The 13217-nt window shown below is 37.3% G+C and overlaps 1 protein-coding gene across 8 annotated transcripts in view; it reads left to right on the plus strand.

The window, feature by feature from the left end:
• RNF38 (ring finger protein 38) overlaps positions 1–13217 on the plus strand; it is a 127146-nt gene that overhangs the window by 89120 nt on the left and 24809 nt on the right. For 3 of the 8 annotated variants that reach the window (XM_032396932.1, XM_032396929.1, XM_032396933.1), the window contains exon 2: positions 8163–8356. In XM_032396932.1, the coding sequence (XP_032252823.1) occupies positions 8250–8356 (107 nt within the window). In that variant the 5' untranslated portion in view covers positions 8163–8249. Of the gene's footprint in view, positions 1–651; positions 802–8162; positions 8357–13217 lie in introns of all 8 variants that reach the window. The other 5 variants (XM_032396930.1, XM_032396928.1, XM_032396927.1 and 2 more) reach the window with 3 other exon arrangements.

Raw genomic sequence — 13217 nt, forward strand, 5'->3', positions numbered from 1 at the left:
ATATTACATATGAGTTTAAGGGGATTAACCTATAATCAAGTAAAGCATTTAAAACGTGCAGTCATTTGCTTTGGGACTTATGATCTTACCCTTAATTCTTAAGGTCACTAGTTTGTGTTGAATAGAGCTGAGCTGTCCACAAACTCTTCTTTTTTTATACCTGTGGTAATTATAGAAGGTTTGCTACAAATGTTCTGAAATCTCTTGTCTTCTTTGCATGATCATACAGAAGGTTAATTAAAAAACAATGAAAAAATATTACCCCTAGTCATGATGGACGGTAATCTTTCTGTACTTGATACATGATTTTACCTCAGGTTTTCTTAACATGAAGTCTTATCTATCCTTGAGGATTTTAGAATTAATACCAACAGAAAAGATACTGATATTTTATGGGAAACAAAGGAAGGACCTTGCATTTTTGAGCAGTGCTGTTTTGTCTTTTAAAGAAGTTTTTGTAAGAGATCTGTTGCCAGAGGCAACCTTTGCCATCCTTATATTTGTTTTGATGTTTAAGATTAATTTTTAATTTCTTTCCAGTCTCTGCTAACACAAATACGTAGAAAATCCAGACTGTCCTTCATAGACATGATTCTCCACATTGGTGCGGCTAGCCATGAACTATCCTTTTCTTCTCCCTCTTTTTCCCAGATATCTCCCGGGTCCAATTCAGCACCTCTACCTGGCCATCCTAACAAGGTGATTTGTGAAAGGGTGAGACTTCAGAGCCTGTTCCCTCTCCTCCCAAGTGATCAGAATACTACCGTTCAAGAGGATGCTCACTTCAAAGCTTTCTTCCAGGTTCTTATATATTTACCCTTTCCCTATGTAGGGCTGAAAGTCACAGATACATTTTAGGTTGTTTTTAGGAAGGCTTAAAACAGAATTCTCAATATCTTCTTCTTATTTTCTGTTGTATGTGGGAATAAGTATTCTTCTTAGAGGACTTCTTCAACATAACTTTTTAGCCAGCTTTTCTGAAGAATGTTTGTCTTCTCTTGAGCTGCTGTTTATTATTTGATCACTTAATATTCTTGTTTTTTATCTTTTGGTCTTAATCACTTGTCCTAATAGGCCAAGTTCCATAGGAAAGTAGATATATGAAGTTGTGTAGGAATGGAAAAATGGAAGCATGCAAGATAGTTTTTAAAGCCGTCACTACGTACTTGCTTGCTTAGTGCCCAGAGTTTGATAGTGATGTATATTTCAAAAAGAAAACATGGTAACTTGCCTTCTATCACTTTTGGTACCTATAGGTAAAATGTGATTAAAATTTTTGTTATATATAAAATGAAAATAAATTAAGGCAGGGGCTATCATTAGTTTATTGACAAGATTGCTAGGATGTGTTCATATAAATTACTGGCAATTCAATTTCCAATCCATTACTCCTGGAGAAGCATGTTTTAGTAATGGAAGTCAGTATTAGTATTACCAAAAGGAAACTAGTTATAAAATTGCTTCTGGATATTAGGGTTGTGGGCCAAGGCATATATTTGTATATGTGTATATAAATCTGAGGTAGTGAGAGTCGCTCATCAAAGCTTGGACTTTTGGATAGAACTGGCTCATTTTCTGTTTGTGTGGGAGTGGTAGGTTGGGGCTTGGGACTAGTTCTGAAAGAGAAATGCTTGTGATACATTAAATTGGAGTTGTGAAATTTCTGAGAATAGCTTTGTAGGTGATCCATGGCTCTTCAATATGATATTCCTTGTTGAAATTTGTGCCAGGTTCTCCTCTTTGCATGTATTGTCTCCTTTGTTTTTAACCCTCCTAATAATAAACCAGTCATGGATGGTTTTCTAGATGAAGAAATAGGCTCAGAAAAGCTCTCTGAGATGCCCAGTTACATAGCTAGTTATTGGCAGAGCAGAGACTCAAATTCACCTTTTGCTATTTCTTGTCTACTATAACATACCACCTTTAGATAACAGGCATTTCTGTAAATAGTACAGTTGTATGTTAAGAGACATAGTTATCTGTATTGAAATAAGTGGAGTATTGACTACCATTTTTGATACAGCATTGGTCTGTAATAGCTTGATATTTAGTAGTAAACCAGTGTAGCTAAGGAAGAAATTGACTTACTACTTTCACTACTGCCACCAGTAAACAGTTATTTGATGTTTTCTTTGTTTTCCATACTTCTTTGAGTCTTCAGGCATTAACTCAATATTAACTTTAAACTCAAGGAGTTGCTGGCAAATGCAATAGATTTAAACATGTTTTGAAAACAAAAAGAGCCAATTCCACTTGAGTGTTGCAGAAAGGTGAAAGGTATTATTGTTAAATTTTTATTTATAGCCCTAGTTAAACTGAAGTCTTACTTTTTTCTAACTTTAAAACAAGGGCCTCAGTGTACTTGGCTCCCAGGGAAGACTGGAGATTTTTCTCTGCCCACTTCCTCACCTACCACTGTTGTGCGTAAAGCAAAGTAAATCCTTCTCACATCCCCTTTGAGATGCTGTCACATACCTTCATCTAATTCTGATAATACAATTGGGTATGATTTCTTGTTCCAGTTATGCTTCTCTCATCCTTAGAAAACTTAGTTGCCACGTGAAAGGGAGAAATCTACGCATTTCTTATCCTTGGAGTTATTCTTTTAATGTTATGTTTTCATTTCTTGGCTCTCCCCCAAGTTCCTTCCCTCCCAGCTTTTTCTGCTTCACCTTCCCTTTGGAATACTCCATTTTAAACAGACTCACTTACCTCTTCCATTTTTTTTTTCTTAAAGCATCCTCTTTATTCCCTTATCTTAGCTGAGACCAGTCTCTTTTCAGAGGATATCATTTTCCCTGCAATCTTGTATATGAGTAAAAAAAAAAAATTGTTGGCCGCCCCCCCCCCCCCCTTCAAGCATGGGAATTGAGTATGTATCTAGTAAGTGGGACGGTCATAGAGGAGAAGGAAAGTGTTTGATATTCTCCCGGATCCTTGTTTCCAACCACCAGTCATCTTTGAACAAAAATCTCATCTGTTTTTGAGCTATATTTGTTATTCATCTCCACTTTATCAATTTTGTCACTGTTCTTATTAAAGACCTTTATACTTTGCTTGTTTTATATTACTCTTTGTCAAAATCTTTCAAAATTTGCAGGCTCTTTTAATTTTTAAAATTACAAAAATATTTCGTATGTGAAAGTTACAAAGTATAAATCAGACATATAATTTTAAAAATACCATCCATCTTAAGAAGTCAACCATTACCAATACTTTAGAAGTATTCAAATGACCTTCCATATTATATCTACCTGCTGTCCCATACCTTTGCCTTGGGTAAAACTCTGAATTTTGTGTTTAATACCCCTTTGCTTCTCTAAGTGGTTTCACCACATGCAGTATCCCTCAATACTATACTTTTTAGTTTCTGAACTTAATATAAACAGTATCATACTTTGTATTTTTCTCATTTTGAGATTCATCCATGTTGATGCATGTGGCCGGAGAGTTGATTCATTTCCTTTTTGTATTCCATTTTATATGAATATGCTAACATTAATATGTTATTCAAAATTTGTGTTTTCTTTTTGATGGACATTTCCAGTAGTTTCCAGTTTTTTACTATTATTGCAAGCAATGTTGCCATGAATATTCTTGTATGTGTTTCAAGATTTTATTCGTTTGAGAGAGAGAGCGAGCACCAGTGGGGGGCAGAGGGAGAGGGAGAAACAGATTCCCTGCTGAGCAAGGGGCCCAATGCGGGGCTTGATCCCAGGACCCTGGGATCATGACCTGAGCCAAAGTCAGATGCTTAACCAACTGAGCCACCCAGGTGCCCCTCAGTTGATATTTTAATTTCCATAAAAGTGATGGCTTTGTGTATTTGTTACCCTGGATTTTCTCACAGAAGAGGTATAGGTGTAGGCACATTTGCATCTCTATAAAAATAAGTCTATATTCAACATTAGAATCAAAGTACCCCCATAATTGTTTCAGAAATTTAAAGTATAATTTTTTTTTTTTAAGATTTTATTTATTTATTTGACAGAGAGATAGAGAGTACAGATAGGCAGAGTGGCAGGCAGAGGGAGAAGCAGGCTCTCCGCCAAGCAGGGAGCCCGATGCGGGGATCGATCCCAGGACTCTGGGATCATGACCTGAGCTGAAGGCAGATGCTTAACCGACTGAGCCACCCAGGCACCCCAATTTAAAGTATAATTAACATACAGTAAAATTCACCCTTGTAGAGTGCAGGTTTGTGACTTTTGACAAATGTATACAGATGTGGAACCACTGCCACAATCAAGATATTATAACAATTTCATCTCCCAAAAAAATTCCCTCTTGTCTCTGCTATCTACCCCTTATAGTTTTAAAATTAGCAGTTTCTGTACTTTCAACCAATTCATTGATTGTGATTGAAGATAGGGTGCTTTCATAAAACAGGTACGTTGTGGGGAACTTAGATTTCGTGTCTAGGAGAACCCTTGATTTCAGGTGTGTGTGTGTGTGTCTTAATGATAGCTGTGTGATACTTTATTTTGTAAGTTTATGAAAGTTAATTAGGTGATTGAAATTTTCATGATTTATACGCAGAGATAGACGTTTCTGAAAGAGAAAACTATTGTAAAAAAATTTCTCTTCTCCAGCAAAGTTATAGACTGAATAAAAATTTCAGCCAAAATATGAGAATTTTACGATTTTAGAAACCTTACAGAGTCATCCTATATTCATAAGAAAGATTTTCAAAGAAAAGACGGGGGAAAAAACTATTTTGAAAATTGTTGTAAGAGGCAATATGCATAATAGATACTCAATCATATTACAAAGAAATAGCTCCATGTCAGTGAGCGGTTTGTTGTTAAACACAGTGGATGTTTTTCAGTCCCCATCTTAATGTGACCTCTCAGTTGAATCCTTGAAACTCCATTCTACTGGCTTCTCTCACCACACTCCATTTTCCTCTCATCAGCTACTCGGCATAAAATATTTCTTAAGAGTTCAATATTGGGCTTCCTTTTCTCTGTATAAATTATTTGGGGGAAATTTTGTGCATGCCTATAGCTTCATTAACCTGTCCATCTATCTGTGTACCAAAAAGTAAAACTTCGAGTGTCTGAGCTCCAGCTGTCTGCAGAAAACTCCACATGGGTAGCTCAGAGGGATTTCTTGATTTCAGGTTGTTCTTAATATCTTCTCTGTTTTCATTGGTTTCGTGTTTATGCTTCAGTTTTTTTTATTTTAACCATTGATTTGTGTTTACAGCTTAAAGTTATTATAGTTGCAGATTCATGATGCATAAAATCTAGTGTTTTTGTGGAACTAACATACCATTTGGAAACAAATTACAACATCAAGGTAAATCAGTTTTTGTGAACCAGTGATGTTTTGTGTAATTAAAAATTAAGAAAGAGACACGTGGGTGGTTCAGTCAGTTAAGCGTCTGACTCTTGATCTCAGGGTTGTGAGTTCAGGCCCCACATTGGGCTCCACGCTGGGCGTGGAGTCTACTTAATTTTTTTTTTTTTTTAAGAAAAAATAGGACATTAATATGTTGTTCTAAAGTCAGGGAGCCCTAGAAGTTGGACTATGAGTTATGGCCAATGATAGTATCATCATATTTTCACACAATATTGGATTCTGTTCATTATGATGGGATTGCAGTGCTATACCACTAGAGTCCCTTTCCAAGCACTCACTGCACATAAAAAAATTTTCTTTGGCCTTTCATGAAAAAACACAAACTTGGATCATATCAAAAAGCAAATTTCTGATTTTTTTTTTTATGCATGCTTTTGAAAATACAGTATTCAAAGCCTCCTTCCCCTCTATAGTGCAAGATAACATCCCAGGAAAATGTACTGTTAGTCTTGTTATGAGTTTAGATTTTATTCTGAAATCTTTTGAGCTGAGGAAAATCAGAGCTGTGCATTAGAAAATTGAAGTCCAGTGTGAATTATGTGAAACAGGACTATGCATTGTGTCATTCAAAGGCAGTAGTCATTCAGTTGTCATTGGTTCGTCTTGACTAATAGCAACACATCAATCTGGATATAGTATAAACAAAGACTTCAGGTTGTGGAGAATTAAATGAGAGAATGTAGAGAGATCATTTTATAAACCATATTGTGTGATTCAAATATGAAATTGTTAATTTCTTGCTTTTCCTGTGCTTATATCCTTCCTTTGCAAAACAAACCAAAAAAAATGATCCGTCTTGATGGTTATTCTTTATTACCGGCTTGCTTTATATGGAGTGTCTTAGTTTTCTGAGTACTTTGACATCTATTGTTTAAAATGAATGGAATTCATTGTTTTCTCTCTCTGGGTCATTTAAATTTAACATTTGTTTCTTAATTGTGAAATGAGAAATTTTATCTTTTGTCAAAGATAGTTAAGGCAAGTGGAGAAGGTCTGGGTGTTTATTTTTTTTTAATTTTTTGAGAGGAAGAGTGAGTCGGGGCAGGTGGGTGGGGGGGTGGGGGGAGACAAAGGGAGAAGGAGAGAATCTTAAGCAGGCTCCACGCCCAGCACAGAGCCCAATGTGGGGCCTGATCTCATGACTCTGAGATCATGACCTGAGCCAAAATCAAGAGTCAGACATTGGGGGTGCCTGGGTGGCTCAATTGATCAAAGCATCCAGCTTGCTTAAGATTCTTTCTCTTCCTCTGCCCGCCTCCTCCTCTCCCTCTCTTACAAAAAAAAAAAAAAAAAAAAGAGTTTGATGCTTAACTGACTGAGGTACCCAGGGGGTCCCAAGAAAGTAAATTTCTCTTTTATGGCGGGTTTATCCTTAGGGACTCTTCCTAAGAGAGTCCCTTAATTTGGTTTGGTGGTTCTCAAAGTGTACCAGACCAGCAGTAGCAAGCATCACCCACAAACAATTTAGAAATGAAGATTCGTGGGCCCAACAACCTGGTGGTTCTGACACATGCAGAAGTGTAAGAACCACTGGCCAACTCAATGGGAGTATCCCTCCAGATTTTGCTTTGCATTTATCTCTGTCAAGAGTCCTTGTGGTAGCATAATTCTGAACCAGTTTCTGTATTTCTAAGCTTAGAGGTTCATAGGCAACCTCTATGGGTAATGAAAAAATTGAATCCTAAATTTGGTGTGAGGAGCTAACCTGTGGTTTGAATTCTTTTTTTTTTTTTTTTTAAAGATTTTATTTATTTATTTGAGAGAGAGAATGAGAGAGAGAGAGCACGTGAGAGGGGGGAGGGTCAGAGGGAGAAGCAGACTCCCCACTGAGCAGGGAGCCCGATGCGGGACTCGATCCCGGGTCTCCAGGATCATGACCTGAGCCGAAGGCAGTCGCTTAACCAACTGAGCCACCCAGGCGCCCCTGTGGTTTGAATTCTTAGGAGAGAAATCTCTTCTCCAGTTCCCAGTCCAGACAAAGTAGATACGTTTTCTTATGATTCTCCATGCCAGTGAACTTTTTCTAGTCTTCCTTTTTTATTTATTTATTTATTTATTTATTTATTTAATTTATTTATTTATTTAGATTTTATTTGACAGAGAGACACAGCAAGAGAGGGATCACAAGCAGGGGGAGTGGGAGAGGGAGAAGCAGATCTCCCTTGGAGCAGGAGCCTGACGTGGGGAATCTGCTTGAGGTTCTCTCTCTCTTCCTCCCCTCCACCCAGCATGAATGCTCTCTCTCTAGAATGAATAAATAAGTTTAAAAAATAAATGGTCGGGCGCCTGGGTGGCTCAGTTCGTTAAGCAACTGCCTTCGGCTCAGGTCATGATCCTGGAGTCCCGGGATCGAGTCCCACATTGGGCTCTCTGCTCAGCAGGGAGTCTGCTTCTCCCTCTGACCTTACCCCCTCTCGTGTTCTCTCTCTCATTCTCTCTCTCTCGTTCTCAAATAAATAAATAAAATCTTTAATAAAATAAAAAAATAAAATAAAATAAAAATAAATGGTCAGGTTCCATACAACTGCGTATCGCCTTACTGTGTACCTTATATGTCAATGAGTTTTATGATAATTTTTAAGAAACGGATTTTACTTTTCATTTGATAGTTACTTTGCATCGCCCTTCCCTTACCCAGCATCTTTGGTTCTTTAAAGATATTTAATTTGGGTTGACAGCATATTTTTTCCCTCCTTTACTCTTTAAGGTAAATATATTTAAACACCTATGCGTATATAGTAATGCAGAATTCTTATTATAAAGTCTTATTAAGTTGATTGATTTTTTTGCATTGGCAGAGTGAAGATAGTCCGAGTCCCAAGAGACAGCGCCTCTCTCATTCAGTCTTTGATTATACATCAGCATCACCAGCTCCCTCACCACCAATGCGACCATGGGAGATGACATCAAATAGGCAGCCCCCTTCAGTTCGATCAAGCCAACATCACTTCTCAGGGGAACGATGCAACACACCTGCACGCAACAGAAGAAGGTTAGTTGATTACAATGTATGTCTTAAGTTTTCTTCCATTGGTAGATTTATGAGATTTTTTTTTTAATGTCAGAAAGCATTTTTTTCCCCTATGGGTATTTTATGAACACATCAGCACATATGTACTCATACACCCACACATGAAAAACAACATGACACATTGTTTAGACTCCCACGCTAGAGAATGAGAGTTCATTTAGCTTGTGGTTGACAGGTGAAGAAATTGAAAGAGGCTACAGTGACTTAACCTAAAATCAATCCATGTCATTATATATAAATTCAGCTACTTTATGGTTTAAGGCTTTGTGTGGGCTAGCCTGCAATTCTGATTACAGAAAAATGCATTTTATAGTTCAAAACTGTAAGGAAATATGGAGACCCTAGAAATGAGCTACCTTTTTTTTTCACTCCATTCCTATTTCTTCTGTATCCTTAAGGCAATTGGGAGCTTAATCAGGTTTCTTATAAAACTGGAGCCTGTGGTGTGAAAGACTCAGTGAGGTTTCCTTCAGTGCTCAGTTCTCTCTGTCATGGGATTTGGCCCCTGGCTTTCCTTTCCAGAGGAATATATTTCTTCTGAGCTTCTTCCTCTTCAGTTGTGGCCTGAGGTCATACATTTCTTCTTCAGGGAAATTGTGTATCCTTGGAGTAAGAGAAGTGTTTGCATGTCCAGGATGTTGGTAATCTAAGAAACATTGAAACTCTTGAGTTAGGAAGGTGTTATGGACTGAATGTTTGTGTCTCTTCAAAATTCATATGTTGAAGCTCTAATTCCCAGTGTGGTTATATTTGGAGATGGGGTCTCTAAGGAAGTAATTAAGGTTGAATGAAATCATAAGGGTGGGGCCCTCAATCCAATAGGATTGGTGTCCTTATAAGAAGAGACACCAGAGAGCTCACTCTCTCTAGCATGTGAGGACACAGTGAAAAGGTGGTCACCTGCAAACCAGGAAGAGAGCTCTCACCAGAAACCCATCATGCTGACACCTTGATCTTGGACTTTTAGTTTCCAGAGCTGTGAGAAAATTAGTTTTTGTTGTTTAAGCCACCTAGTGTGTGGTATTTTGTTATGGCAGCCCTGGGAAACTAATACTGAAGGATCTTAAAACCACCATTCTTGGGACACCTTGGTTAAGTGTCTGCCTTTGGCTCAGGTCATGATCCCAGCGCCCTGGGATCAAGTCCTGCATTGGGCTCCCTGCTCAGCGGGGAGCCTGCTTCTCCCTCTGCTTGCTGTGTGCTCTCTCTCTCTGACAAATAAATAAAATCTTAAAAAAATTTAAGAAACCACCATTCTTTGTTCCAAATGAGACAAAATAAACCTGTTTCTGAGTTATATTCTGTTGAGACACTTAAGACTTTTACATTACTTGGTGCATTTCCCCCCAATTTTATGGGAATGTTTAAGTTAATATATGTCAACCCAGGTAAAATATTTTATAGCTGTTAAATATAATAGCATGAGACAATATGGTTGTTTGTTTCAAGGTTACAGTCTAAGCACCTGCTGTAATTTTTTCTATTGTATTTTGGTGAAATGTGTCATACATTCAGAAGAACATGTAAAACAAGCATACACTTAAAAGGATAACACAAAAGTGTATCAACACCCAGGTTAAAATAGAACATTGTTAATACTTCAAAAGCCCCTGTTTATTCTTCCTAGAGGATAAACCCTGTTCTGTGATTTGACATCAGTCCCTTGTTAATACTTTTTAATACCTAGGAATGTATTCTAAAACAATATAATTTTAGGTTTTGCTGGTTTTACTTTCATTTAAATATATTCTCCTTTGATTTTGTTTATCAAACATTGTATTTTTAACGTGGATAGCAGTAGTTCATTTATTTTTACTTGGTATAATCTTACATTATATTGATATACCATTATTTATCCATCTATTGAGTAATGGTTATGCTCAGTTTCTTACTATTACAAAGAGTGTTATTAGGAACCTTTTATGTACACATTTCCTGGTGTACATGTGGAAGCATTTCACTAGCGTATAGGCCTAGGAGTACAATTGCTGGATCATAGGAAGGGCTCTGGATCAGAAAGGGAATGTCAGAAGTGTCTATTTCCAGATAGTAGTAGTAACTAGCTATGGGTTGTTAAATTGAAGAGAAGCATCATGCTCTAAGCTCATGGAAACACAGAGTGGGGAGGATAGGAGGAAGCACTTACCTAGAAAACTTAAAGGCTTATTCTGCCCAGCAGTGTGTGTTATTCCTTACCCCATTCTCCATTTAGCACTTTATTGTAGGCTAGCTTTAAGCTTAGCTGCCAGATTGCCTCCCAGAAGCAGGCTGTGCAAGCAGATACGATATTCAGCAGCAGTCTACCATAATTTAAGATACAGAGATGAGCACACAAAGTGAAAGAAGGACACTAAACTCAGTAAAACAAAGAACTTAAAGAAACAGTTAATAGAACAGACAGAATTTTTGAGTAAGTGTAACATGAGAGAGATGCAAGAGGATATTCATAAAAGTCAACTAGAAACCTTACTAAGGAAAAATTTAGAACTCAGGAAATGTGCAGAAAAGGTGTCCTAGTTTCTGGAAGATCAAGTGGAGAAATTTTCCCAGATGTAGTGTAAAAGGCAAAATGAAAAGTATGGATAAAAAAGTTTAAATATAGAGACAGAGCCATCAGTTCTAAGTATGTCTAATAATATTTTCAGATGGAGATAATGGAAGGGACCTTTTTTTTTAAAAAAAAAAAAAAAGAATTTATTTGACAGAGAGCACAAGCAGGGGGAGTGGCAGGCAGAGGGAGAGGGAGAGGCAGGCTCCCTGCAGAGCAGGGGAGGCCCCATGTGGGACTTGATCCCAGGACACTGGGATCATGACCCGAGCTGAAGGCAGTCGCTTAATCAACTGAGCCACGCAGGCACCCCAAACGGACCTTTTAAAAGAAATAATGCAAAACCATTTCTCAGAATTTAAGAAAGACTGAGTGTTGAACAAGACTGTTGAACTTACAGAACGTACACCAAGGATAATAAAAATTCACAAATGTTCCAAGACAGAAACTTTGAGTTCTGCCAGCTGATTGATCACTTAAGTGTAAAGCCAAAATATAAATACATTTCAAATATTAAGAGACAGAATTGACCAGCAAGAAATCCTCCCTGAAAGAATTGTTAGGAATTGTACTCTCTCCAGGAAGCAGAAAAATGAATGCAAGAACTAGGATTCAAGACCATTGGTTAGCAAAGGAAATGAAAAAAACATACTGTTAAGTCTGAGTAAAGGTCTGTTGTTTAAAAAAGAGAAAGAAATACGGAAACAATCTGCACATGAGATGGGGACAGAGTGGCGAGAAGAGTATAATAAGTTTAATTTCTACCTGCCCGGAAGCTGAGTAAATCTGGGTGTTTTTAGGAAAGTGTAGGTATATATTTAAAAATTAAGGGTAATCACTAGGAGAATAGAAATAAGGAATGTATAGCTTCTACACAAAAACAGGTAACACGTATAGAAAACTCAATCCAACATTAGGCAGGTAAGAGGACAGAACAGCTATGTGGCAAATGATACACCAAAAATAAAATGACAAAATATGATAAAGTCCACTGAAAGAACTATTTGTCCATATTTTATTATTGTCATTATTTCTTATTTCTAGGTTTTTCAATTATTCTGCTTTCTAAATGTCACAAATGCACATAACATTTAATGAGAGGCCATATAGTAAAGATAAAGGGACCAAATAATAGAGAGACTTGAATGTCAGCATGAGGACTTGGATCTTAATTTGTGTTTCGTTGGGAGTGCTGCTGAAATTTTTGAGTAGGAAAATAAGAACAAGTGGCAACAACAGAATAAAACAATAATAAAGGGGCCCTTAAAGTTTATGTATAGGAGTAGATTTTCAGGAGATGAATGATCTGAGCACATGTACTCTATTTTGATTTTAAGGTACATATTTTCCCACATCTTAACATCTATTAAGGACTTAGAATTGATGGTATATCATAGTTTAATTGGCATCTTTTTTTATTTTTTATATAAAACAGTCCTTTATCTTATACATTTATTTTAAGATTTAATTTTAAGTAACCTCTACAGCCAACTCCAACACACAAACCTGAGATCCAGAGTTGCACGCTCCACTGACTAAACTAGCTAGGCGCCCCATAAAACAATCCTTTAAAATATTTGTACAGATAACAGCGGCGCCTGGGTGGCTCAGTCGGTTAAGCATCTGACTCTTGGTTTCGGGCTCAAGTCATGAACCTCAGCGTTGTGAGATGGAGCCCCATGTTGGGCTCTGTGCCAGGCGTGGAGCCTGCTTAAGATTCTCTCTCTCCCTCTCCCTCTGTTCCTCCCCACCCCCCAAAAAATAAATAAAAGGGAGATATGACAACTATATGCAATAATGGGATCCTGTATTGGATTCTCAACAGTGAGGGGACAAAAGTGGAAAAACTAGTGAAATCTGAAATATGCCCTGTTGTTTAATTAGTAGTACAATACCAGGGTTTATTAATTTTAGTAATTTTTTTATGCTTATGGAAGATAGCATGAAGGAAGGCTGGGCAAAGGGTATACAAAAAATTATACCAAAATTACCTCAAAACATTTAAAAAGTGAGTTCTAGGGTGGATGGCATCTTATATTCAGTGAAATACAGTATGTAGATTTTGAAGCAAAGATATGTAAATTTTGCAAAAGGAGACATATTAAAATAAAGTTAGTGGAGGCAGTTAATGGAACAAGAACCTGAGGAGTGGTATCAAGAGCACTATCTAAGAGTTAATGTCGACAAGGAATGTCCTTGTTCTCTTTAAGATTAGGCAATTGGGAGTGAGAAGCAGCAGATTTAGAGGTAGAGAGGTGACCTGATCTCATTAAA

This window comes from Phoca vitulina, unplaced genomic scaffold, assembly GCF_004348235.1.
Source record: "Phoca vitulina isolate PV1807 unplaced genomic scaffold, GSC_HSeal_1.0 scaffold94, whole genome shotgun sequence".
NCBI lineage: Eukaryota > Metazoa > Chordata > Mammalia > Carnivora > Phocidae > Phoca > Phoca vitulina.